The 26427-nt window shown below is 42.4% G+C and overlaps 3 protein-coding genes across 3 annotated transcripts; 1 reads left to right on the forward strand and 2 right to left on the reverse strand.

Annotated features, from left to right (window-relative positions):
• Positions 1–901: 901 nt before the first annotated feature.
• Positions 902–10589, reverse strand: rnf121 (ring finger protein 121). Its single transcript, XM_056407498.1, has 9 exons — positions 10465–10589; positions 8884–8921; positions 8413–8554; positions 7533–7687; positions 7297–7404; positions 6160–6280; positions 3838–3971; positions 2977–3078; positions 902–2457 (listed from the first exon to the last, which is right to left on the reverse strand). Exons 1-9 carry the CDS (start codon positions 10561–10563, stop codon positions 2337–2339), a joined length of 1020 nt encoding a protein of 339 aa, XP_056263473.1. The 5' UTR covers positions 10564–10589; the 3' UTR covers positions 902–2336.
• Positions 10590–11594: 1005 nt separating this feature from the next.
• Positions 11595–18025, forward strand: LOC130188910 (ribonucleoside-diphosphate reductase large subunit-like). Its single transcript, XM_056407478.1, is given in 20 exon segments — positions 11595–11886; positions 12583–12671; positions 12815–12992; positions 13290–13390; positions 13469–13494; positions 13496–13526; positions 13607–13646; positions 13733–13895; positions 13972–14113; positions 14216–14299; positions 14403–14537; positions 14648–14727; positions 14805–15006; positions 15092–15241; positions 15328–15549; positions 15636–15712; positions 15806–15941; positions 16029–16124; positions 17020–17208; positions 17296–18025. Coding segments are annotated over 20 exon segments (2349 nt in total). The 5' UTR covers positions 11595–11867; the 3' UTR covers positions 17485–18025.
• Positions 18026–19006: 981 nt separating this feature from the next.
• LOC130191769 (short transient receptor potential channel 2-like) lies at positions 19007–24990 on the reverse strand. Its single transcript, XM_056411459.1, has 14 exons — positions 24976–24990; positions 23952–24644; positions 23662–23862; positions 23407–23571; positions 23108–23282; positions 22822–23022; positions 22568–22730; positions 22382–22474; positions 22083–22275; positions 21877–22004; positions 21714–21786; positions 21493–21610; positions 19856–20458; positions 19007–19774 (listed from the first exon to the last, which is right to left on the reverse strand). The coding sequence occupies exons 1-14, from the start codon at positions 24988–24990 to the stop codon at positions 19575–19577; spliced, it is 3021 nt and encodes a 1006-aa protein (XP_056267434.1). The 3' UTR covers positions 19007–19574.
• Between the last annotated feature and the right edge of the window lie 1437 nt (positions 24991–26427).

A 26427-nucleotide genomic window follows, 5' to 3' on the forward strand; every position in this document is an offset into this window, starting at 1 on the left:
AACAGTTGCTCGCCTGTAAGTCACAACAACACATCCAGACCCATCACACACACACAGCTTCACACAGGAATACCCAATAACTAATGATGTGAGCTGTGAATATCAAACACGAGTCATGTGCACCAAGTGTTACCTGGATGAGCTTTTATTCTGACGTAACGTGGCCCAAATATCTTTGGAGAGTCATCCTGAGAAACTGAAGAACACATTTTGGTTCGCACAACATGATTACATAAAGTGAAATCATCGTCACCCACAAAATATACTGTACCTGGAAATCCATCTGCAAGCAGCAGACACAGACATCCCAAAGCTGATGCAGAGATACAATATATTCACAATCCATCCCACAATACAGTGAAAGTGACTGATGTTGGCGTAACATGTATTATTACCTTTGACAACAGAAGACGGCTTCATGTCGACTCCTCCAGTGAGATCTTTCTTCTGTTGATTGTCTAATACGACTATATATATATACACACAAACATAATTCACTTCCCTACGCCCACTCAAACATGATGCATGGCCATTTGGAACGTGGGTTTCCTCAAAACTAGTCCAAACATATTTTGGCAGTTTATTGACACGCGTTACAAAAATCATACATGCTGACTAATTCTCAGCTCGGTCTAGTGATTACAATTGTCTATCTATATATGTATTAATAAATAGATACAGCTATCTATACATATATATGTATATATGTATGTATTAAGATACAGCTATCTATACATATATGTATATATATACATATGTATGTATATATGTATTAATAAATAGATACAGCTATCTATACATATATATGTATATATACATACGTATATTTCAGTGGACAATAACTTAGTTTTAAGTGTTTGAAAAATAAACCTCAAGGATGCAAAGACATCTAGAGACAATCTGAACCATTTGACATTTATTAACTGAACTCGGTCAAAACATTGACAACAAAACAAAACGATCATGTTAGCCTCGTTGTCCAGTCCCTTCTCTGAGTTGGTGGTCCAAGTGAAAGTGTTTCATGTACTGTGAACGGTACCTGCAAAAAAAAAGCATCATCTTTGGACTATAAAATACACATAAAGGGACCTTGACTTGAACGGATCACATAAAAATAAGACTCACCGAGTTAAAGGATCATTTTACAATAACTTAGTTTGCTGTACTCTTCTAATCATATGCAGTTTGAACAGTCAAGAGTTTTAGTCAAGTTACGCACTGGGATCAGAGCTTTGGTTTGTGCTTCCTGGTTCAACCCAATTTCAGAACAGTTTATGATCACCAAAATGTAATAACATCTTTATTTATTTTTACACTTACTTCTAGTGGTATTTAGCCAATGCAGATAGTTTGGGTTTTAGTAGGCCAAGCTTTGGGACGACTCTCAGATATCATTCAAGGGGACTTCAATTGAGTCAGTAGTGCGCAGCTTTAAACTACAAATAAAAACCAGTCACTGTGCTGCCGTCTAGAATAATCTGCAGAACACACACGTTACCGTAATCATTTATTTTGTAGAAAGTAGTTCTAAAGAAAATAGCTGGCACCAAAAAACCCACAACTATCTAAAAAGGCAAGATACAACCACAGGTGAGATGTATTTTGTGGACACAACATGTATCGTGTGAATGAAACCAGAAGAGGTTGCTGGAGTAGATGAGTGTCCACGAAGACTGTGAGGACATTTTGAAATCCTGAAACATCCAGTTCCATCTCATCAACTACTGGATGAGGAATTCTGTTTAACTACGAGTAGCACTTCCCCCCCCCACCCCCCCCCCACGATGACAATGCCTCCCGTCACATGAAGCATGACAGGCTGCGCTTAGGGAACTCTCAATGATGTCACTTGAGTTTCTACGAGTGACTTCATCAAATACGCAGCAGCAAAATGTCTTCCATCTGTGGACTTTGGAAGGCATGGGAGGAATTACTGGTGTTGATTTCCACTCAACCTTTATTACCCATATGAGAGTCATCAGACATGAAGATGAAAAACTCCAGCTTGATCCTGGCACTAACAAACACTTAAGACATCATTCAGTAAAAAGCACCTCTCTAATGATTTTTAGAACCGCTTTCCGAGGCCATAAGTTGCCCAAACCTATCATCAAGGTGTAACGCTGTGTGAAGAAAATCCTGGGAAATTGATAAGACATCCAAATTGAGGTTACCAATAAAATTCAAATAAACTGTAAATACAGAGAGTATGCCTATAAATATATACAAATAGTATAGACACTTCTAATTTGTGTTTTAGTTCAATGTTAGGCCCTCAGTCTTTAGAGCCAGCGCGTATCATCTCCATATGGGGTGCGTGTCCAGTTCGGACCAGGTCACTCCAGACCCAGGACGTAGTTGATGCCTTGTACAAATCCAATAATGACCGGCTGCCAGGCCACCAGGTACCGAAGCCAGTCGAGAAGTTGTCCATACATGACATGCGGCCTCTCCCAACTAAAACAAAATGGGTTAAGGAATAAAAAACTGCAATCAATACTGGTTAATAAATGGGTGCCAAAATAATAATAATAATAATAGCAAGCAACTGATGGCACATTACCAAACCACTTTCAGTTTCTGATCATTATAATTATTATATAGAGTTGCACAGTTGTCTGAAGTGTAAACTGAGCCACAAAAAGGAACAGGAAGTCAGCAAACAAACGATAAGCGCTTCTAATCTGGTTCCAAAACTCCACTTAAACTTTGCTGGTGAAAATTCCCCGACTGTAACAAGAAATAAACTAGGCCAGAGTGTGTTTCCTGAACACTGGCTGGCTGTCATCTGTAGAAATACCCAATTAAAATGTGGACCCACTCTGACTTTCCCCCTTCCCCCCCATCCTCTATCCAGTCTACGTGCACATATATGCAATTTCTAAAATTGCCACGATCAGGAATCGTTGAGCGATCACAAAAAGACAAACGGTGAAATAATGCAGCAATAACAACAACAAAGATGAGAAAGGATACGGGTTGCTGAACATCCTCTTCAGATCCACCTTCTCTTTGCAGTACGGGCATATCTGCTTCTTTCCGACGATACACCATCCTCTTATGCAAAATTCATGGAACCTGGATGTGCGTTAAGGCTCGGCACTGGATTGTAGAGCAGCAGTTCAGACACTTAAATGTCATCGTTTTGATAAGCCGACTTTAAGCAGCATTTGAAATATGAAAACGCATCAATATTGTAGCCATTGTACATCAACCTGTTTGATCAACATAAATATGTAAAAAAGAATGAAAACAATCACATTAGTACTTTATAAAGGACAGATGCATGTCCATATTTCAGGGATATATCAAATACTAACAGTACGTTGGCTGTTGGTTGTTTTTTATCAGTATTACAATGTTTGAGGTAACAGTAAACAGCAAGTTTTGAACAGTTAACTTATATGGGAAGTTAATTTATAATTAAGAACTACAAAAAACACAAGCTGCCAAATATCCAAACTACAATAATCTGACATGTTTCCCCATCAGCCACCTATATCAACCTGCTGATATAATTTTGACTCTATAATTATCTCGCAGCATGAATATCTGAGCTAATCTGTAAACAGTTGCATGATATTCACAGAAGACTACAATGGAGGAAGTAGATGTGTTCAGATGAACAGGCTCTCGTAACATCAACAGTCAGACATAAAGGTCAAGTTAGATAACTGCCAATTCCCCTTTCAGCAGCTAATTGAGAACACAACACAGTTCCGAAATCAACATGTGAGGACTACGCATGTTATCGACGTGACATGCAGCTCAACTTCTTCTTGGGAAAAAAAAAGATAGTATCATAAAAGTATGTGTCAACGTCACAGGAAAGGATACACATGGTTGCAGGATAACCTGTAGGTGTTCTCGATGATGCCCTCCTCACTGACGTCCACGAGGATGGGCTGCCCGCACACAGCACAGATATTGTCAGCGAGGTGCTTGGTTGGCATGCCAGATGCACTGTAGTACTACAAAAGAAAAAGAGATACAAGTCTAGGGTTGGGTACCGAAACCCGGTGCCAATATGGTACCGGTTCCAATACAACCGGTATTACCCGGACCAAAACGCAACGCACATTTCGGTGCTTCTTTCCGGTGCCTGAGCCGATTAAAATTGAAAAAAACTATTGTTGTGAACTTCTCTGGTGACTCCGCCCTGTCAGCAGGTTACGATAGCCTATCATTTAACTTTGACAGCGGAGGCTGCGCCGTGTGCAGTGTTGCCAGGTCCGCGGTTTTCCCGCGGAATTGGGCTACTTTTGAAGTGTTGCGGGTTGAATTTTTTGTCCGCTGGTTCGGGTAGACCTATTTTGCATGCAAATTACATGAATATCTTTAAATAAAAATCCATATTTTAAATGAAATAATTTATTTATACCCAAATCCTACCAAACTGACTCCAGATCAGCACGTACACGCCGACACATCCGCGCAGTGCCTTCGATCTCCGCGACCTTGTCCGTCACCATGGAAACATTGTCACGTGACATCTAAGCACTTTGGTGCTAGTGACGTCACGGAGCCCCGAACCAGAGTCTGTAAGTAGAAGTGATTTCCAGCAAAGCAGCAGGGATTTGTGAATCTCACAGGAGAGGTGGGCGATAGGCGGTTCAGAATCGCCTACACGGGAGGAGCGATTCATAGGCGAGTCTGATTATGAATCGCCGACCTCCCCAACGGGGTGGGACGGTTTGGCGAGAATCACCTCGTGTGATTACTCCTACACCCCATCCCGGGGTGGGTTTGGTTCTGTGGGATTCACAAATGGGGCCCTTTTAACCCCTTAGTTTATTTTAGTTTAGTTTATTTTAGTTTAGTTTTAGTTTATTTCGATCAGCAAAATATACAACAATCAGAATTCAACAAAAGAAGAAAGTGGCTGACCGAAAAGGTCGAGGCTGAAGCTATCTAGCTTATAAGTGCCCTAACCTATGATTTCTCGAAAAAACTTATTTCAAAGAACCATATATATATATATATTAGTGCTGTGACAAATAACGCGTTAACGCGTTATGATTAAATTACAGGATTAATTAGTTAATTTTTTTAACGCATTTAACGCATGTGCAGAATGAGCTTCCAATACGTCTGTTGTTGGTCGTCTCTACAGCAGCATGTCATTCTGTCTCTACGTGTCGCGTTAACACGACTCTGATCTCCGTCTCGCGCGCGCCGCAGAGCTCCGATGCCGGCGCCTGACGAAAAAAAGTCACTTGCCCCCCCCCCCATCATGAAGGAGTTATGCTTAGGACACTAACATGGTTAGCAGCGGTACTGGACATGGACTTTAAAAGCAGTATATATGGTTTGGCACGGGCATATTTTGAGTTCTGATATTGGGCTGGTTTTGTCACACTGACCTGGCAACCCTGGCCGTGTGTGACTACGTGAGCCCGTGTCGAGCACACCAGCGTCAGGCTGGGCGCGATGGGGAGACCGTCACCGGTCCCCCTGAACACGTGGAGACCGATTATGACGAGCAGCCTGAACTTAGATTAGTACCGTAACGTTGATTGCAAGTCTTGCATTCATAAAAGTCGGCCAAGAAATAATAAATTAGCCATTATAACCATGCTTAAGCTAGCTCGTAGCTAGCGCTAGCTACGAGCGTGACAGTCTGTCAGCAGATGTGTTGATGTCCAGCGGTCCCGGCTGTATACCCGGTGTTACCGGGAATATAATGACGGAGGAATAAAGACCGTGGGGCGTCACTTTGTTTCAGTGGAGCTCTCGCTGTCAGAAGCAAAGCTTTATTTGTCACGTGTCATCTTCAGGGCCTCTGATTGGTTGTTCTCTTTGCCCATCAACACAGTGACAGGTTTACCCTATAACGTCTGCACATGACAATACATATCACATCATATAATGTAGAACATATATTGTGGATGTTAACAGTCTGATATTCGTTGTGTGTCAGTGCTCCATGATAACGGCTTCTACAGGGAATATGGCCAAAGAGGTTTTTAATGTCCTCATTGTGCTTTTAAAAAAAAAAAGTATCGGTTCAGGCACTGGTATCGTTTTAAAAGTACCGGTTTAGCACCGGTATCGGAAAAAACCCAAACGATACCCATCCCTATACAAGTCTAGTTGACATTTGATCTTTTAGCCGCTACCTCCAAAGAAACATACAGCATCTGCAATCTGTCGACTTACCCCGACAGTTGAAGCCATGGAGTCGGCACACATCTCTGCAAAGTCCCGCCCCAGGACCCCGTAGTACAGACCGTAGAATAGCAGTGAGACGCCAAAGTCCATTGCATCCTCTGGTTTTATCCTGGAAAGAAAAGGCACCGTATGAAGGAGACCTGCCTCAGGTGGAGTTCAACAACAACAACAACAACTTTTACTTTGTTTATTAAACAGATATGCCTGTTTTGTATTTGCAGTGTACAGTAAAAATGAAATTTTTGGAAGGTAACAATAATTTGCTTGACATTTCAGGATGTTGTCATAAAGCTAAAATACATTTCGTTAACTAGAAACACCTTCTTTTTTTAAACATATTTGTCTGTGCATACAAAAGCTAGAGAAAAATTATGTTTTGATAATCAGCTATAGTGCAAGGAAGTATTCAGGATAGGTGTCATGCCACGGTGAGTTGTTGGACACGTTTAGGTACTTTCCTGTTTGTCCATTTCGGATTATGATCAGGAAGTCCGTATTTGTAATTGACAAATGTGAAAAACTGCATATGTCGCTTTCATTTAGTTTGAAAACTGTCACTATAGGATCAGTTTGTAAACAGTTAAAGGTTCAGCTTCACTAAACTAATGCAAGTGTAAAAGTTTTTGTTGAAGGTTCTTTGTGAAGAAATAAATAACTGCCCAGGAGCTTCATAACCTGTAAAAACTGCCTTGTGTTCATTCAGAGGCTTTAGTGAGAGGACTACCATATTAGGACTTACACTTGTTTTCACACTTCCTGTGAGCAGAAGGCGTAAAGCCCTTTCTAATTCCTCTGACCATCAGGAACAAAGAAAAGAGACATTTGTCATTTCCTTGTCTAAAGGGCAGTTTCTGTGATAACTGCGCGTGCTTGCCTGTCATTGAGAATGATAACATTGTAAACCATCTATTGGCAGATCAGTAATTCACGTGGAGCATAAACCAGGAAGATACTGAACTTTATACATCCTAAAACGGCAAGATGGAACATATGACTCCTCCTGTCAACAGCAGCCTGTTGTTTTGAAGGGTTATATTTTCAAAAGGTGCAAGTCAACATCAACTGAAATGTTTAGTTACGGTTCATTTAGCGCCACTGAGATAATATAGAACGAGCTCTACATACCTGAATATTAGGTTTATACCAAAAAGTGTAAACATGACGACAGTATAGCCAACTATTCCTGTGGCATAGCTGATCTTGTAGAGAAGGAGGAACCACTTATACACCAACCTACAGCCGCCAAATAAGAAGGAAAATGTCACATGTCAGAATATGTCATGGACAGTTCAATCCACGGTAACGAAGAGGCAGACCTCTTCATCTACAGCGATTGGATTGTGTGTAAACGATGGCTATACCTCGGTGTGGTGCAGGATAGTGGCTTGCGAGTGGCACGGAAAGAGATGTACGCTGTGATGACAGAGAAGATAAACCATGTGGTCAGGAACCTCCACCAGTGCAGTTTGGTAGTAAAGTAGAGAGGAACTACCCACATCTGGAACAGAGTCACCAGCTACAAGACAGCAGAGCAGACATGTTAGAACAGCCACAACATTGGTGGGCTTCAGAGCACCATCTTGTGGTTTGCGGTGGTACTGCCACACATTTTGATTAAATTAAAACAATATAATTGTGGTAATTAACAAGGTTTAAAACTATGTGATTAACCCAAAGCCTTATTTAAATTAACAGTTACATTTGAATATTGCCATGCCAAGCAGGCACAAGTGTTTTGCCATTTATTCATTCCTAGTCCACACTGCCTCTCGGCTGCAGTGAGACTAAATGGATCCGTTTTTTTAAATTCCAAAAGGTACAGGAGAGACAAACTGTCGCCTTATGTTATAAAATGCACGTACACCAGGGGGGAAAGCTACTTGCGTCAGACTTTTTGTAATCATAAAAACTAAGGCATTACTGATAACGTTTCATATTTGGATGGCTCATCAAATATGATAAAACACAAAGCAAACAGGACCCGGACGCCTAAAGGAAGGGAGGGGTCGTCACGATTGGGACAAGGAGGAAAATACCATACTTATCCTTACATGAGGAAATTAGTATGACTATTCATCTATACGATACACCATACGTCGACTCACGGACGGGGAATTTTAAAATGCATACTTGTGAGGGACAACGCTGGGCTAGTGAATTAAATTGTATCCCCCACCTCAATTAAGTCTGCATTTCCAAACTGTCCATACAAATGTCAAACAAGTGGAATGTGACTCTTACATTGTATGACTTTGGATGTCTCTGTTTCCATTGCACGAGGACGAGCTGGGCGACGATAAGTGTGACGATGAGGATGAGCACCATCTCTGCGTGCATGGCCTCATGGCCTTTGTGCTTGGCATGCATTTTTGCATGCTCCACCCTGCAGAGGAAGAAGAAAATACTCAACTAATATTATGTATCTAAGGATGTTTGTTTGCAGGATGGGTGTGCCCTGAAGGTGTACTGAAACGCTCTGGTGTGTCCTAATTGAAATGACGGTAAACTGGTTAAATTATGTGAACTTCAATACTTCTTTAAGTTTCCCAATACACACACACACACACACACACACACACGCACACGCACACGCACACGCACACGCACACGTTTTTTTTTTTCTAATCGAGCACATCTCAGAGAGAAAATAATCATATTAGAATGCGTTACATTGTTAGATACAATAAATCCATTAAACGTGTGGATACTAACCTCCACTTCTCTTCTGGTGAAAGCTTGGACACATCAAACTAAAGAAAGGCAATAGACAAAATAAGAACCGTTGCCAAAGCACACAACACCTCATGTCAACACAGAAACAACAATATAAAAACAAACCACTGTGTCAAGCATCACCTCTCACCCAATGTTCTTTAAACCCCTAGTTATTACAATGCATTCTAAGTACACAGCAAGAACTATATGAATTTAAACGTTTAAAGTTTTGAGCAGCGATACAAGATGGATGCGTGACAAACCTGGGTGCACACAACCCTCACGAATATCTCTATTTACCAACCGTTAAGTTATCAAATGCCTTGAGCAGTTCAGTACCTCAACTCAATAGTCTTGTTTTGCAACTGTCGCTTGAAAGGAATGAACAGCTGGCAGTCATAACTCATGTAATGTTCTCTTGGTATTATAGCTTCCTATCTAACAGGTATTTTACAGGTTCACGACATCCTGCTGCAGTCATCATTTGCCCTATTCTTTTTTTAATTTCAACATAATAACAGTATTAGGAATAGATTGATGCCACTCAAACATGCACGACACTAGATTTAAAAAAGAATAATTTATTCACAGGATGAACCCATTTTTGAGTACTAGTAGGCACGTTTACCCCTTTACACAATAAGAGGGAATACATCAGGCCATCAAGGCACATTTGGTTCACCAGTTACAGATTTCCATTCAAACCATATACTTAAAGTACAAGTGAACCAACCATTAGGATCAGATGTGTAATTTGTCCGCCTATTGTGCAGTTCTTCTGCCTCAGTTGCACATTAAGTAGGCACACCTAAACATGACCGACTGTCAGAACTTTGAACTCGTCTCAGTTCACTTGGTGGCGTCTCTGGTCCTGTGAGCTGCGGCTCTGACCTCAGTTTAACACCCAGGTTTGGTTTGACCAGAAGATTGAAGTCCCGCAGGAAGTAGTTGCGTTTCTTCCCGTGGCTTTACACCAATACACTTATAGTCTTGTTGTCCAGTGTTATGCACAATCCGCCAGGACCAATTCCTTGTCTGTCCAACATATTTGTCAATAAATGGTTCCGGTTCCGATACACCTCTTGGCCCTTAGCGCAGACATGGCACCGTGTGACCCTTGACCCGGTCAGCCACATCGACTGTATTTGTAGAGTCCACTTCTAACCGTAGCGGTACATATACGGGTGTGGGGAAGATTAAATAAATGCTAGCTACCTGTCTTTTCAAAAATAGCGTGCGCTGATTTCACCAGATTGAAGCAACGAAGCTAAATTGCATGATTGTAACGTTAGCCGGCTAGCTCGCTAGCTCTAGACAGCTGACGTTCTAGGGGCGTTTCTCGCTTTCGCTGCTGTTTAGTCGAACAACGCGCCATCGGTCGGTTACAATGGACTACACATTTATATCTGGAACCCACGCAACAGCTAAACTGAAGCTAGCTGCTTGCGTTGGGCTAACCCCGTGAATACCGCCAGGTGGCAAACGAAGAGTCCCGGGTTGACAGCTGGAACTCCAGTATTAAGTCACCGCCATCTCTTGTACCGGTCGCAGTTCCTCCCCGGAGCCCATTGCTCTTACCTGGTGCGGTTCGTCGTGATGCTGTCGCCCGTGGTCGTGATGTTGTAGCCCATGGTCGTGCTCTACACCATCAACCTCCACCTCAAACACCCCGGCCATCTTCGGAGTGCTGCTTTACCGTTCCGGGCCATTAGCATTAGCAGCGAACATAAGCGGGCCACATCCGGTTTGTTTTGGGTTCCGTTTCTTCAAAATAAAATTAGGAAATAATTGAGTAATACTAAAGCCGTGTCAAGCTAGTTGCACCTAATGTTGCACCTGAACTCTCTCCCCATCCTCCCACTCCGTCCTCTTTCAGACTCACATGTCTGAATGCTGCTAGCACAATTTATGTTGTCTATATGTTTACATGTTTTTTACTATTTTTGCACTTTATGTTGTCTATATGTTTACATGTTTTTTACTATTTTTGCACTTTATGTTGTCTATGCACTTTATGTTGTCTATATGTTTACATGTTTTTTTACTATTTTTGCACTCTATGTTGTCTATATGTTGCACAATTCACTTTATGTTGGACAGAAGAGAAACGCAATTTCGATCTTCTGTACACATATGGAAAATTGACAAATAAAACTGACTTTGACTTTGACTTTGATGTTGGATAGTCGTACAAATATAAAACTGATTTGAATGTTTAAATATTTAGACAGAGCTTTACTTTCTCAAAGTGTATATACTCGAGAGGCCATATTAGTACAATATCAGTACAATATACAACTCATTGTCATAGTTTCTGTTCATTGTTTCATGTCATTTTCATTTTATTTGTACGTTTCTCTTGCTACATACATTAATGATTGGAGCTGTAGTGGCTGTAACACCAAGTGTACTGCTTTCATACCTTCATGATGGTGGATGAATACATCACATACATCATGTGATACACATGATGTATTTGATGTATTATAATGTCTTGCCATTTTGCTTATATTGCAGAGTATTGCTATCATCTTAAAATGTACAAGTGGAGTAATCATGTAAAGGAGGAAATGCACATGACATCTTGTTCTTAACTGACAATAATATGTAGTTATTGGAGATTTGTATATTGCAACGCACAGCACATATGAAGCAAACTTAATTACAGCTATCAATGTTTTTAAATATTCAATTTCCCGCCAGATTTGCCGGGAAACTGACCGGGAAATATCACTGATTGTGATGTGATTGGTTAAAAAGCCTGAGTCTACTCTGATTGGCTGAGCCGCTGACACAACGCAGTGTAACTGGCTTGTGGGTCGTTGGCGCCCTCGGTTTGAGATTCAACCGAGTTTAGCCGATTGTCCTCAGTGTAAGACCTGCTGTAACAACTCTACAGCGCAGTCGTTGTATTTGTTTGGAGTCTGAGAATCTAACATTAACAACTCCTGTGTGAGGATACCAGCTGCTTTGTTGCCAACATGCATGTCATCAAGCGAGGTACAGTAGCTTGGCTTTTTACTAGTTTAACTTTCTTTCAAATATTGTCCAGTAAATGTAGTCTATGCATTGTTCCAGTGCCGGGGAAGTCAAGGTCCTGGATTTAAAAATATATATATTTTAAGATGCGATAATATTCTAAAGAAACAATGCACAGTAGTCTTTAGCTCAGTTTATGTCATGTTAAAGGGTGTTTTTATGTTTCTGTAAGTGGTGTGTTTCTTTCTAGACACCAATCAAAGACTTGAGAAAGGACAAAAGGATGACAATTTAATTTTCTTACTCTGCAGGTTGTTTGCCTGCCTTTATTTTTAATAATGTTTTTAAATAATAGAATTGAAACCTTCACAGCCAAGACTTTAAATATCATGTTATGCTTTTTTGATTTTGATGTTTGACCCCCGCTTTTTTATAGTAATAAAGGCTCTTTAATAAATATGTTAGAGCGTTATTATAATCTTGTTGGCATTTCTCGTATCAGCTCGAAGTAGCACAGTTGTGTTGCTAATAATAACTGGTTAGACAGGTTTTGAGCGCGGGCTTCATCTAAGATAATTGTTCAGGGGAGGAAATCCATACATCACGAATATTTCTTGAGAGTTTACCACATTTATATTCATCTATCCTAATAAATTGCCTCAGAAATGGCCTAAATAAGTTTACACAATAACAAATACATTTTTTATTGTATTTCAGATGGACGCCAGGAGGGAGTTACTTTTGATAAAATCACATCTCGCATTCAGAAGCTTTGCTATGGACTCAACACTGACTTTGTGGACCCTGTGAGTTCAAACTATTATAAATTACCCATCAATGTTTAAAAAACGTCTTACAAAAAAAACATCAAGTCAAGTAAATGACTCACAGTTGACTCCAATTCAGTGATATTCTACCACATGCACTTGCCTCTTCTCTGTTTCTGTAGGCCCAGATTACAATGAAGGTGATCCAGGGTCTGTACAGCGGAGTCACCACTGTGGAGCTGGACACTCTGGTAGCAGAGACGGCTGCCACCCTCACCACCAAACATCCGGACTATGCACTCCTGGCTGCACGCATTGCAGTTTCTAATCTCCACAAAGAAACCAAGAAAGTATTCAGTGGTGAGGACAAGTATTAAGTTACCATAGAAAATACACTGCTCTATTGCAAGAGGTGGGATGTTTGTGTATGAAATTCACATGTTTATGAATATAACTTTGCATTTAATATAACATAAAAAATAACACCATTAATGCACTTTTCATTCATTTAGCCATCTTACTATAAATGATGCTGCACATTGTGGTATGCCGTGAATGCAAAAACTATAACATGATTGATTGTACTTTGTAAAAGTGTTTGTATTATTTTTGGGTACACTGATATTCTGATTTTGGGTACTCGCTTTCCTTTTGCAGATGTGATGGAAGACCTCTTCAACTATGTGAACCCCTTAAATAAACGCCACTCGCCTATGATCTCCAAGCAGATGTGTGACATTGTACTGGAAAACAAGGGTGTAAGTCACATTTGCTGTGGTATTTTGTTCATGTCTTTTTCATTTTAAAGTCATCGTAACATACGATATCCTCTGCAGCGCCTCAACTCCGCTATCATTTACGACAGACTTCTCCTACAACTTTTTTGGCTTTAAGGTAATTTATTTAATTTTGCCTTCAACATCTCGAGACGATTCTTGAATCATAAAACTAATTCGTCCCTTTTGCTCTAATAGACACTTGAGCGGTCGTATTTGTTGAAGATTAACGGCAAAGGTGAGAGTTTGTTTTCCGAGAGCTTCTTGAGAAGCGTGTTTATGTGTGCGGAGACTCACTGTCGAGAAATGTTTTTTTTTCTCTAGTTGCTGAGAGGCCTCAGCACATGCTGATGAGAGTAGCTGTCGGGATTCATCAAGAAGACATTGATGCAGCCATTGAAACCTACAACCTGCTGTCCGAGAAGTGGTTCACCCACGCCTCGCCTACTCTGTTCAATGCTGGCACCAACGAGCCACAGCTGTCAAGGTAACTGAAGCCAAGTGGACCAAATTTGTGATGCGTTCTTTTTTCCCCCTCCCTAATCTAATGCTTTTTTTTGCAGTTGTTTCTTGCTAACCATGAGAGAGGACAGCATCAACGGTATTTATGACACACTGAAGCAGTGTGCCCTCATTTCCAAGACCGCTGGAGGTATTGGATTGGCTATTAGCTGTATCAGAGCAACAGGCAGCTATATTGCTGGGGTGAGTAAAATGGCCACCACAGGGATTCAAATCAAGCAGAAATAGAGGAGCTTTGTATTTTGTTGTTGTTATTTTTGTATTACAGTGATTATGTTTTCTCAGACTAATGGCAATTCCAATGGGCTGGTTCCGATGCTTCGAGTCTACAACAATACAGCACGCTATGTTGACCAGGGTGGCAACAAGGTAGAGATGTGCAGCACATCCGCTGTAATGGAGCTTAGCGTTGTTGCTCTGGAGAAACCTGGTCGTACGTTTAATCACTTTCGCTCTCCGTTTGCTTGCTCAGAGACCCGGGGCCTTCGCTGTGTACCTGGAGCCGTGGCATTCCGACGTGTTTGACTTCTTAGAGTTGAAGAAGAACACCGGGAAAGAGGAGCAGAGAGCCAGAGACCTGTTCATGAAGCGAGTGGAAAGCAATCAGGTGAATTGTGGAGGAAATAGCCTCCCTGACTCACATCGGTTCCAGTTTGAACCAAGCTATCTGTTCTGTAATCCATTGTGTGTCTCATTGTTCCTCTGCTGCTCTTGTAGGACTGGTCTTTAATGTGTCCCAGTGAATGTCCCGGGTTAGAGGAATGCTGGGGAGAGGAGTTCGAGCAGCTTTACACTCAGTAAGACCGGCACTCTAAATTCTGTGAACCAACGGCTCACTTCTTAGGGCTAACTAACATGTCCGGTGTGTCCTCAGGTATGAGAAGGAGGGCAGGGCTAAGCGAGTGGTGAAGGCTCAGCAGGTGTGGCACGCCATCATTGAGTCTCAGACAGAAACCGGTACACCATACATGCTCTACAAGGACGCCTGCAACAGGAAGAGCAACCAGCAGAATCTGGGCACCATCAAATCCAGCAATCTGTGCACAGAGATCGTAGAGTACACAAGCAAAGACGAGGTGAGCGGCGGTTTCTTCAATATTCACCTGAGCCGTTACGTTATTTTCTTAGTGCTCATTTGTTTTGTTCCTTCCTCCAACTCAGGTTGCAGTGTGTAATCTGGCATCTATTGCCCTCAACATGTACGTCACCCCAAAAAGGACCTTCGACTTCAAAAAACTTGCATCTGTCACCAAAGTCATTGTCAGGAACCTGAACAAGATTATTGACATCAACTATTACCCAGTGATTGAGGTAAGCTCTCTTGTCAAGTGTTGCTTCTCATGCAACCGGGTCTTATGTACTCTGTTAACACATGGCTCCCCTGTCCTGCTTCATAGGCCGAGAGGTCTAACAAGTGACACAGGCCCATTGGAATCGGTGTGCAGGGTCTGGCTGATGCCTTCATCCTCATGCGTTATCCCTTTGAAAGCCCAGAGGCGCAGCTGCTCAACATTCAGATCTTTGAGACCATTTACTACGCTGCCCTGGAGGCCAGCTGCGTGCTGGCAGCGGAGCTCGGCCCTTACCAAACCTACGCTGGCTCTCCTGTCAGCAAGGGAGTGAGTGGTTTTCACAATGTCTCCAATCCATCCTGTGATACGGTTGAGTAGTTTGGGCTCAGTTTCTAACTCGTTTTGTTTTCCAGATCCTTCAGTACGACATGTGGGATAAAACCCCAACAGATCTCTGTGACTGGAAAACATTGAAGGCGAAAATTGCCACGTAGGTCTTCGTGAACGTCCTCCTTGTTGGTGGATCTACGGTCCTGTGCGTGGAGATTTTGGCTCATCCTTGCTTCCCTCTGTGTGTCCGAAGGCATGGTGTGAGGAACAGTCTGCTCTTAGCCCCAATGCCCACAGCTTCCACCGCCCAGATCCTGGGAAACAATGAGTCCATTGAGGCCTACACGAGCAACATCTACACCCGCAGGGTGCTCTCCGGAGAGTTTCAGGTCAGCACTTGATGCACTCGCTTCTCCAACGGTGTATGTGTCCATAGAGGGAAATGGTGTTCAGTTTCTTTTCTGCGTCTTTGATAGATTGTGAATCCTCACCTGCTGAAGGATCTGACAGAAAGAGGACTGTGGAGTGATGAAATGAAGAACCAGCTGATTGCTCAGAACGGGTCCACCCAGGTGAGGCATCACACTTCAAGGAACTAAGCAAGTACTAAGGACTAAGCAAGTCAGAATTATTGGCAACTGGTGGCAAGTTGCTGATTGCAACCAATTAAATACCCCTCAGCTTACTCCTCATTCTCCAAGTGTGTTGGAGAACTATGGTGGCCTTCAGGTATGGATAGGTATCTAGGGCTTACTTTTATCAATACTCTGTTATTCTACACGACTAAACAATTGCTTTTAAAATCAAATCAATTCATTACACATTTAGATTTTAAATATAACTAAATATTGTTTCTAAAGCATCAACAACAATGTTTACAACAGCAAAGTCACGATATACAGTCATTAATATCTCACTGGAAACAAATCTAAAATGTCACGGCATCATTTTAATTAACATGTTTGTGAATGTATTGAAACATTATCGTCTTTTTACTCACACATACTTCATTGCACTGGAGTTGCTGTCGACTCTAATATTCTTTACTTCACTGTAACCATGGCAGCATCTTTGCTCGTTGACGCTTTGTGTGTGTGTGTGTGTGTGTGTGTGTGTGTGTACTTGTGTGTACTTGTGTCTGTATGTGTGTGTAGTTGGAGGAGTTTAGCCTCACAGAGAGAGTAGAGGAGAAGAGCGCTGCACCTGATAAGAAATGACACCAGAACATTAAAAATAACTAATAAACAACAGCAGTAACGTCTCATCAATACTCAAATTAAGTAACTAGAATGAAGTTTGTCCGGTTTGGGCTTCGGTAGAAACTTAACAGGCGTCGGATGGCAAATCATGTAGAAGGCTTTTTCTCAGGCAACAAAAACACAATTCTTAGTTTCAGGTGATTCTACACAAACATAGTTCTAAATATTATATTATATTCCACACATCTGACTTGTCCACACTCCACAGGATATTGACGAGATCCCGGATGATCTGAAGCAGCTGTATAAAACGGTGTGGGAAATCTCCCAGAAGACTGTCCTCAAGATGGCAGCAGATCGTGGTGCCTACATCGACCAGAGCCAGTCCCTGAACATCCATGTTGCCAAGCCAAGCTATGGGAAACTGACAAGCATGCACTTCTATGGTTGGAAGTTGGTAAGTTAGAACTGGGGGACTCTTGGTAGATGCTGTTTCAAAGTGACACGCAACTACATCCTACTGGCGGCCTTCTTTTCTCTGCAGGGCCTGAAAACCGGCATGTACTACCTGCGGACGAAGCCGGCTGCCAACCCCATCCAGTTCACCGTCAACAAGGAGACATTGAAGGACGCCCAGTCCACTAAGACCGAGGAGGAAACCAAAGAGAGTAACACTGCCGCCATGGCGTGTTCCTTAGCGAACAAAGACGATTGCCTAATGTGTGGCTCCTAAGTGAAGTGTGGCTCCCTCAAATAAGCTCACTTCCCCTTATCCCCTAGCCTCCTCATCCAAGATATATTTTAGGAAGCATGTTCTTTTTATTTGTATATGATGTTGTAACAAGGGTTTTTACATAAGTCACTGTCAAGTCACACATCTTTGCTGTTTCTATTGAATGTTTTCAGGGGTTTCTGCTCACCACTTTACCTCAAATTGCTCCCGTAAGGTGTATGAATGTGTGTGAATGTTCTGAAGGGCAAGTGGCACCTTGCATGGTAGCTCCTCCCATCAGTGTATGAATGGGTGTGGCTGGATGAATGATGTCATGTGTTAAAGCGCTTTGTGTGGCGGATGACTATAAAAGCGCTTTACAAGTACAGGACCATTTACCATCATGAATTGGGCATTGTTGTATAGAATTAATAGGCTACGAAGAATTCATATTTTCCCTTTTGTGTTTTATATCAATACATTTTTATCATATTTGCATCATACTAATGAAGTTGTTGTTTGTATTTTAGGTGTGTGGGAAATTAAACTTGTATAATGGTCATGATGTGCAACTCATTTATTATTACACTACTATCCAAAATATGTGACGCTTTCATTCTAGTTCAGAACCTGAGCATATGTTTATTATTCATATTAATCCTGCATTTATTGAGGCAAGAACCGTACTTCATTATTACATTTACAAGGGTTCAATATTTGCATTCAGATAGAAAATAGTAAAGTAGTCAGCATGCTGATATTTCTAAATCTTGTTTATTAGGAAACAAGTCTTTCCAGGGACGCGGCGATCGTGATTGGCTAGCGAGACGACGTGCCTGAGCATGTCTGCTTAACACGGATTTAGAGATCTTGGAGACTTTTCTGTCATATAAAAAAGTGTTTTAAATATATGTGGTGTAGAAGGCAGATCAAGACTCGGGCTCATAAAACAAATAATTCAAATGGTGATGACATACACGCAAAAGTGCAACAAAGGGCTTCACGCCGAGGTGTTTTTCCGGATGGGTCCTGGATGCGTCCTGGGACGGTGATGCTGCAGGTGAAGAACTAATGAACTGGTGTGTTCATGCGTGCGACCTCATGGGAGCAGGATGTGTGAAGCAAGCTGGCACCTGAACTGTCACATTGTCGCAGATTGTTGGTCTAAAAAGAAACCCTAAGCAGCACTACTGTATAACCTCACAGTTAATGTTCCTCTACACAACATAACATACAGAAATAAGGAAATAGACGTGATTTCTAGTGTTTTATTTGTGTTTCAAAGTAACTTGTGCAAAATGTTAATCGAACAAAAGGCTACTTTCTCATGATATTTGAATGTTAAGAGAAATCGGAATGACCAACAGGCTGTTTGCTATGAAAGAGTGAAGTTTGAAAGACGGGAGTGAGGAGTGACAAAAGGCCCGACAAAGTTGCTAAACTCGTGTTTGAATTCCCTATTGTGAATCTATACATATATGAAAATTGCTATACAAGTGCAACACGAAGAGACGCACACAAAAAGCCTCTTAGAGGTATTCCCAAAGCCCAACAGCAAGTCAGCCATTTTATTTGTTGTGCCATTTTGCTATTTACAGGCACTGTATTTTAATTTCAAATGTTACCATGTAATGAGAAAATTAGTAACATCATGATTTCTTTCTCAGGAAATAGTAAATATCAGAACATTCATTCTGAAAATTAAAAAACCTAACGTGTAGCTGAATAGATATCCATGTGAATGAATTATTGAGTTAAAGGAGTTGTTCAACATTTTGGAAAATACAAATGTGTTTGCGTTGTGGCGTTAAGCTTGACGAGAAGATTGATGAACAGTTTCTTTCGTGTGTTCAGTAAATATGAAGCTACATGGAACCGCTAAGTAGTTTAGCTCAGCACAACTGGGATCAGGGGAAAAGCTAAACTGTCTCTGCCCAACACATTCCACCTCTAAAGTTAATTAATTAGCACAACATGTCGTGTTTGTTTAATCCAAAGTATACAAATTAAAATGTGATGTTTTACAGTTATGTGCAAGACTATATTTCCAAAATTGTGAACATTTACCGCTCCTCAAATATTTATTTTCAAAGTCATGAACCGGGACATCACTAAGGCGACGGTCTCACTAAGGCCCCGTCGATCAACCCCTCCCCTTCCTGGGAACCGAAGCCGGTGTCCTTGGAGCTGCTGCTGTCTGTTGGCGAGGGAACCGTGACCTTGGCTCCAGGCTCTGCATCGCTGTTCTTAAAACCAGACTTCTCAGCTCCATCCCGCTCACATGTTCTACCTTTCATGCATTTTGCCTCCACTTTAGTTTCTTGCAGCTCAATGTCTCTGAGCTTGTTTACTACTCTCTTTGCGTCTGTCTTTTCATCGTCGACTTTGATGCTCTCAGCTTGCTGGGAGGTCGTCTCCGTTTGTTTTTCACGCACCTTCCCCACTGTGCGTGTCTCCCCCTCTCTTCTTTTTTCTGCCTCACCCTGTGGGGCCTCTGCTTTTTGATTTTCTCCTCCGTGATTAAAACTTGTTCCTGCCACGACTCCCTCTTTCACTTCATTGTTGTCGGCTTCCACCTGCTCTTTTTTCTCAGTTTCCTTCCCATCTCCTGGCTCTATTTGAGCTCTGCCTTCCTCCATTTTCAGGAAATCACAGTCTGTTACCGGCTTTGATCCCCCTGCGCTACATTCGCCCACCTCACTCTGTTGTGCCTCTGACTCTTGTTTTGTATCCGAGTCAAGCTTTTCTTTATCAACACCTTCTTCTCCATGGTGCACTGTCACTTTAAGTGCTGCATTTATCTCATCTGGTCTGCTTTTAAAACCTACGAAATTGTTCTTGGCTCCAGCGATGTATTTCCCCAGAAGGGAGGCGGCATCCTTGGCCGATGGGTCGCTTGCAGCGTGTCCATCGATCAGAACCTGGTGGACCACTTTCATATCACTGTGCATCCTGGTGACCACCTTGGTCAGCAAAGTGATCCGATTACCGATATCTGAGGGAAGAGATTACTCCGATAAACAATACAGCATCCAATGACAAATAGTGCACAAGCAATTCCCGTTTGAATATTAAATATCTTGTGGTACCATAGATCATGGTCCTAAAATATTATTATTCAAGACCGCTGGTAGGCATAACTTTTGTATCATTTACTGTATAATGTTAGACTTTTTAACCTACGTTTAGTAATATTGAAGAACTGTATTTTAAATGCTTCCATTTGGCAAATTCATTTCTAATCATAAGATCTCAGTGCATCATTACACAGACGACAGTCTATCAAACCTGGATGCACCAATAGACTGACTTCTCTAAACAAAACTGTCTAAAGGATATCAAATGCTAGATGTCAAATCAGTTCCTCCAACGAAGAAAAATAAATATATATTATTATTTGGGTCAGTAGATATCTTTAGTCTTTAGACTTAGCCTTCTTTAAAGCGTAATGCTAAAAAGTTCAGAGTTATCTTTCCAATTATATTTGTGAGCATCATGTCAAGGAGGTAGTTCAGTCCTGTTTTAACAAATTTGAAAATCTCTTAAAAATAGCATAATGTTTATTATCTCAGACCTGGTCAAAGTAAATGTAGATTTTCTCTAAGAATTGACTATTGCAATTCACTCTTTGCCTGGCTCAACAATAAAGCATATTCAGACCTTCAGGTTATACAAAATGCTGCAGCCAGAGTGTTCCAGTTAATTTAAGGTTTGATTTGAAGGTCTTACTACAGTAATTAAGGTAGTATTACTACTTTTAAAGTGCTACACCATCCATCTGTGAACCTTTATGCCCCATCTATATGCACACAATATCAGAAAGTAGGCTACAACAAAACAGTTCCCCTAATCTACAAAAAAAAGGTTAAAGGAGATTGGGCTTTGCTGTCTTTCTTTTCAGATAAAGTTTGTTAATTTCTTCTAAATCAGCAACTAAAACCAATTCCCATGCAACACGCCAGGTTTGTGAGAAAACAAGACTTTCGATGCATTACTGGCTGACTGTTAAGCTGTCTAAGTCCTTGTTACCTTTCCTCTTGGTCTCCTCGAACTCCCTGCGCGCCGCTTCAATGTAGCGCTGCACCAGAGCTCTGATCACCTGCTGGCGGTAAGGCAGCGGGGTGTCTTCAGATCCCTTCCCGTCGGCCTGAAACACAGAACGTCACACATTTCAGCACAAAGTGTGTAGAAGAGTATTTATTATTTTACTAGAGTCACACTAACTCCTGCATGTGGTCATTCACACTTACCATCGAGGCTAGAGCGGGATATCTGTCCTCAGATTTAGAAGTGCAGCAGCAGCAGATTTTTCTAAAGATGGCCCTGGAACACATTTATTATAAATGAATAAATAGAGTTAGGGATACATAATGTGGTAGTTTTGCAAGTTCAGTTTTTTGTGTGTGTGCTTACTTTAAGATGTAAAAAACAGCTTTGGGTGAGGGGATGATGTTGAAGGGTACAGGAATGGTGAGGCCCTCTCTGAAGTAATTGAGGTACAGCTTCGATCGGGCAAATTTCCACTCGACATCTGCATCGTCCTGAAATACACGTTAAGATGTCAGTTCCAGTCTTTGGTTTCTTTTTGTTGCGGTCGTGACATAAAAATATCTCTTGACCTCAATTTTCTGAAAGGTGTTGGTGATCATGGCAATAAGCATGTTGAGCAGGACGATGACGATGACGAGTGTGAAGATGCCGTACAGAACCCTCCCGACAAACTCTGCCAACATATACTGCGTCATATCCACGTATTCCTGGTTGGCCACGCCAAACATAGTCCAGAATAAGAAGTGGAACGTCTCATTAAACCTGCAGAAGAGCACGATGACAATGTTTCCATATCTTTGTTCCCCCCCCGACTAACACCGTATTGTATAGTGTGTATTCTTATTTTCAGCTGATTCCATATTCTTACTTGCCAAGATGTGGAGAGATGACATAAGGAACATAGACATTGTTGATGCCACAGAGGAAGGCTGTTCCGATGATCATCAATATAAACATAAATCTGAAAAAAGAAAAGTAATTTTGCTCCAACATGTGCTCGGAATTCTTTCCCAGGGAATTGTAACACAGGAGGCCGGATGAAAAGTGCTCTTACCTCATCATGTCATCAATCATCTTCCCGATGGAGATCTGCAGAGTACCCAGAGACTCGTGTGCCGGCAGGATGTACGCCAGCCGCGTGAAGCTCAACATGCTCGTCACTGCAAACAGCACCTCCGCAATCAGCTGGGGGTCCTCCTGATGCCACTGATGGCGCTCTGCGGCACAATGTCACCCAAACAAACGGCATTGAGTACTTTGAGTACCACGGAGAACTATTTAGTTTGAATGATGTGATCATTTTCTCACCAGTCTGAGTGAAGTAGATGCAGTCCGCTATGCTGTCATAATCGTGGCAGAGGAAGTAGCCTTTGAGCACTATGAGCACACGTAACGCGAAGGACGCCAGGTACATGCTGAGCACCATCACATCCAAGCAGTTCCACCAGTCCAGGAAGTAGCTCCGCAACCCCTCCATCCACACCTCCTTACACTCGTACCAGAAGAATCCTTCACGGCACAGTAGGGTATAACGCTTGAGTTTTCTATTTGAACAATATGGAGGGGAGTCAGACAAGACAGAGGGGGAACCCACCGACCACCCACACCATGTGGAAGGAGCTGTGCAGGATGTCCTGCGTGCGGGAAGCAAATTTGTCTCGATATATCTCCATCGTTATCGATTCTCCCAGTAACGTGATGAGAAACCACAGATAGGAGGCAGAGTGGAGGAGGAACTTGATCACAGGAGTCTTGAGTATCTTCCCCAGCTGGTAAAAACACAAAAGACGAGGACCTGTCAGCGCCAAGACACAAGTGTGTTCCTCCTATTTTCTGAATCGAATGTCTCTCATGACCCCTCTCTACGTGGAGAACAGATTCATTTGATGTGACCTTTGACTTTGGTGCGATCCAGTAGACGAGGCAGAGGAAGGGCATGGTGAAGAAGATCCCCACGGAGACAAACAGCTTCCAGGTCGTCTTGCTGCCTCTCCAGCCTGACAGGTTCCCGCACCAGATAGATGACAGCACCTGCTGGCAGATTGGGTGGGCCACAAACTGCACACGACACACACGGGGGAGGAAACACAAATGATCCATCAAGTTGATGTCTGTTTTTACTCGGCAGTCATTCCTGCATCCAGCCACCTGCTTCTGGTTGAAGTTGACAGCAAGCCGCAGACGTGACAGGTTGGGGATCCCCTCCTCGAAGGCCTGCTCCTCTAAGGAGTCCTGGCTCTCGTCTCCACAGCTGTTCAGGATGGTGGTCACCTCGCTCTGGTTGCGACACATGCCCAGCAACTCCACGGCAAACTCCTGACAGAGCTCCTCCAGGCCCAGATACTGAGGCTGCAGGAGGAGAGGCACCGCGGCAGAGTCAACGAGGAACCACACAGAACACGAACAATAAGTGGGCATATGGACAGATCTCACCGGACCTTGAACTCCGGCTCTTTTTTGGAGAGCTTACGGAGCTCTTTGCTGAGAGTGAAAGCTCCGAGCATGGCATCCTCAGAGGTGACAGACAGGTAGGCGCGGCTGGCGATGCCACGGTAGGTGTTGATACGAGACAGGGAGAACTTCAGAAGGTCGTACTGTCGGCCGTTATGACACTCCAGGCAGGAACAGGATATCTTATGTGGCCACGGGATGACGTGACCTTTTTGGGTGAGCATGGCCACGATATCATACAGGTCTTTCTGGCAGGCTAACGTCAGAGGAGTCACACCGGGTGCAAACTGGGAGTTGTCAATCGAGTGGTCAAAGATGGCCTGAGAGAAGGAGTGCACGTCCATCTTGTTGCCTTTCTCCTGGTCCAGGCGGTCCAGCAGGCGCTTCACCACTCTGGGCTGGTTGGTGTCTACAGCGACCAGCAGGGCCTCGTGAATCTGCCGGAAGTCGAACTTGACCCCTTGCAGGAGGGCGTCCACGCACATCTCGTTGCCCAGGCGGATGGACAGGTTCAGGGCCTCCCTCCACTGGCGATCCTCGGACTCATCCAGCTGGCGGAGGATGCCGTCGCCGGTCTTCAACAGTCTGGACATCATCTCGATTTTCCCCTCCTGAATGGCACCGATGAGCTCCGGAGGGAAGTGCATCTTCTTGTTCATGATCTCGCGCCATTGTTCAGGCTGAGGGAGCGGGCAGGACAACGGCAGTATGAGAGGTCCATTCACACTTACAGTTAAAGGTTAAAAGATTATTTTCCCGATTTTATTTCATAATGTTGTGAGAAAAAAATAGAGGGCGTACAACAAATAAAAAGTGTGGAACATTTTTCACATGAGTGCACGACACACATTTAAATCATAAGATATATAACTGTGTGATTAAATGATGCTGTTAAGACAATGCCTGGAGCACAGGATCCTCAGATTTAACCTCATTATAACATTTCTTATAAAACTCAAATCTATGGAATGACAAATTCGACAAACCCCGTCTGAATAAAACGTTGCTTACCGTGAGCGTCTCCATTCCTGATGAGCAGCAGTGATCCTAAAGCCCAATCACATTCCCTGGAGACATAAGATGATATTTTTTGGCAGCTACTTTGAGCTTCAGAGATGACGGTGAAATCAGTAGATTGCACTAGCAGCTCCAATAAGAGAGAGAACTGAGGACTTTGGTGTCCCGCAATCATCTGCTACAGGCCGACTGCTTGGAATCAGCACCCACAAACTCAATAACACACTTCCACCCCCCATGGGGCCAGGCCAATTAAAACGTAGCCAGTTCAAAGTGTTTCACGCTCGGCTGCGCCCACATCAAACTGTTTCTGCGTTCAAACAGGAATTAACTCGAGTCTCCGCGTTGGAAACAGTGCCTGAGCAGGCAGCAGCTGTCACCGTGTCCCCCCAGAGGAGCTGGAGGGAGTTCACAGCTGAGGGGAAAAACAAGGAGCTGCAAGGTCAAAGATAAACTGATTAGTTGCACGACTCTCTCTCAATTCAATTCTCTTTAAGGAAGTCCAGTTAAAATAGTATTATTATTGAAACAGCTGCATGGTTTGTTTTCACCTTGTTTGGCACATTTCAATATCTCACTATTCTTTGCTTTCATTATTGTTTCTTTCTTTTGTTTTTGAGAAGTTTCTCTGCTTCTGTTTATTGGCTTTGTCAGTAGACATCAGAGCCACTGAACTGTGTGCAGTGGTGGAATGCAACACACTACACATTTGAGGTACTTGTACCTTACTTGAATATTTTGTTGGCACTTTGTACTTCTAATCCACTACAATTCAGAAGGAAATATTGTACTCCTCTATTTTTATTTGCTTTTGTTTCAAGTTACTTTACAATTTTTGCATACCCAACATATGAAAATATATAAACTGAAATGACTGGCTGATGAATCAATAATGAATTGGCAGCTATAGTGGTGCCATTTATCATGGAACAGTGTTTCATGGTTCCAGCTTCTAATATGTGTGGATTCGATGCTTCTCCTTTAAATTACTTGAATTCCTTTAAAATAACTTTGGACAGCTCATTGGACACAGCCGGCGTAAAAATAAATTTACCATGGAGCAATCTCGGAAAACAAATGTACATTTTTTGTCAACCACCGTCAAAGACTGTCATGTAACTCGAGATTTAATCCAACTGTGATGCAATTTAGAATCTTCTGAAATCGTGTGTGAAACCCGAAATGTTGCACAACAGAGGAGAGAAATGACCATCGTAGACATGAAGCTCTTTGTTGTGACTGCAAATCTTTTGGCAGTACAGGAAGTGATCAAGCAAGATTGTAAATCACAGCTGAAATATACAAATAATTGTTCTGGTTTTTAAACACAATGAGGAGATGGTCTAAACTGGCCATGATCATCATTAAAAGTCAGGAGATAATGTTACTAAGATCATCTTAACCTTTGGATGGGAAACGGGGCACTGGGAAATAGCTCGACCACAA

This window comes from Pseudoliparis swirei, chromosome 3, assembly GCF_029220125.1.
Source record: "Pseudoliparis swirei isolate HS2019 ecotype Mariana Trench chromosome 3, NWPU_hadal_v1, whole genome shotgun sequence".
Classification (NCBI taxonomy): domain Eukaryota; kingdom Metazoa; phylum Chordata; class Actinopteri; order Perciformes; family Liparidae; genus Pseudoliparis; species Pseudoliparis swirei.

Excerpts from the sequence above, each read along its gene's own strand:
- LOC130191769 (XM_056411459.1), bottom strand. Across the intron at positions 22,475-22,567 it reads ATGATTGATGACATGATGAG|ATTTATGTTTATATTGATGA; the intron begins GTAAGAGCACTT and ends TTCTTTTTTCAG. Across the intron at positions 19,775-19,855 it reads GACCTCCCAGCAAGCTGAGA|TGGAGGCAAAATGCATGAAA; the intron begins GCATCAAAGTCG and ends AAGAAACTAAAG.
- rnf121 (XM_056407498.1), bottom strand. The coding sequence starts at position 10,563 with ATGGCCGGGGTGTTTGAGGTGGAGGTTGATGGTGTAGAGCACGACCAT. Across the intron at positions 8,922-10,464 it reads ATCACGACGAACCGCACCAG|TTTGATGTGTCCAAGCTTTC; the intron begins GTAAGAGCAATG and ends GCCTTTCTTTAG. Across the intron at positions 3,972-6,159 it reads CCATGGCTTCAACTGTCGGG|TACTACAGTGCATCTGGCAT; the intron begins GTAAGTCGACAG and ends TTTCTTTTGTAG.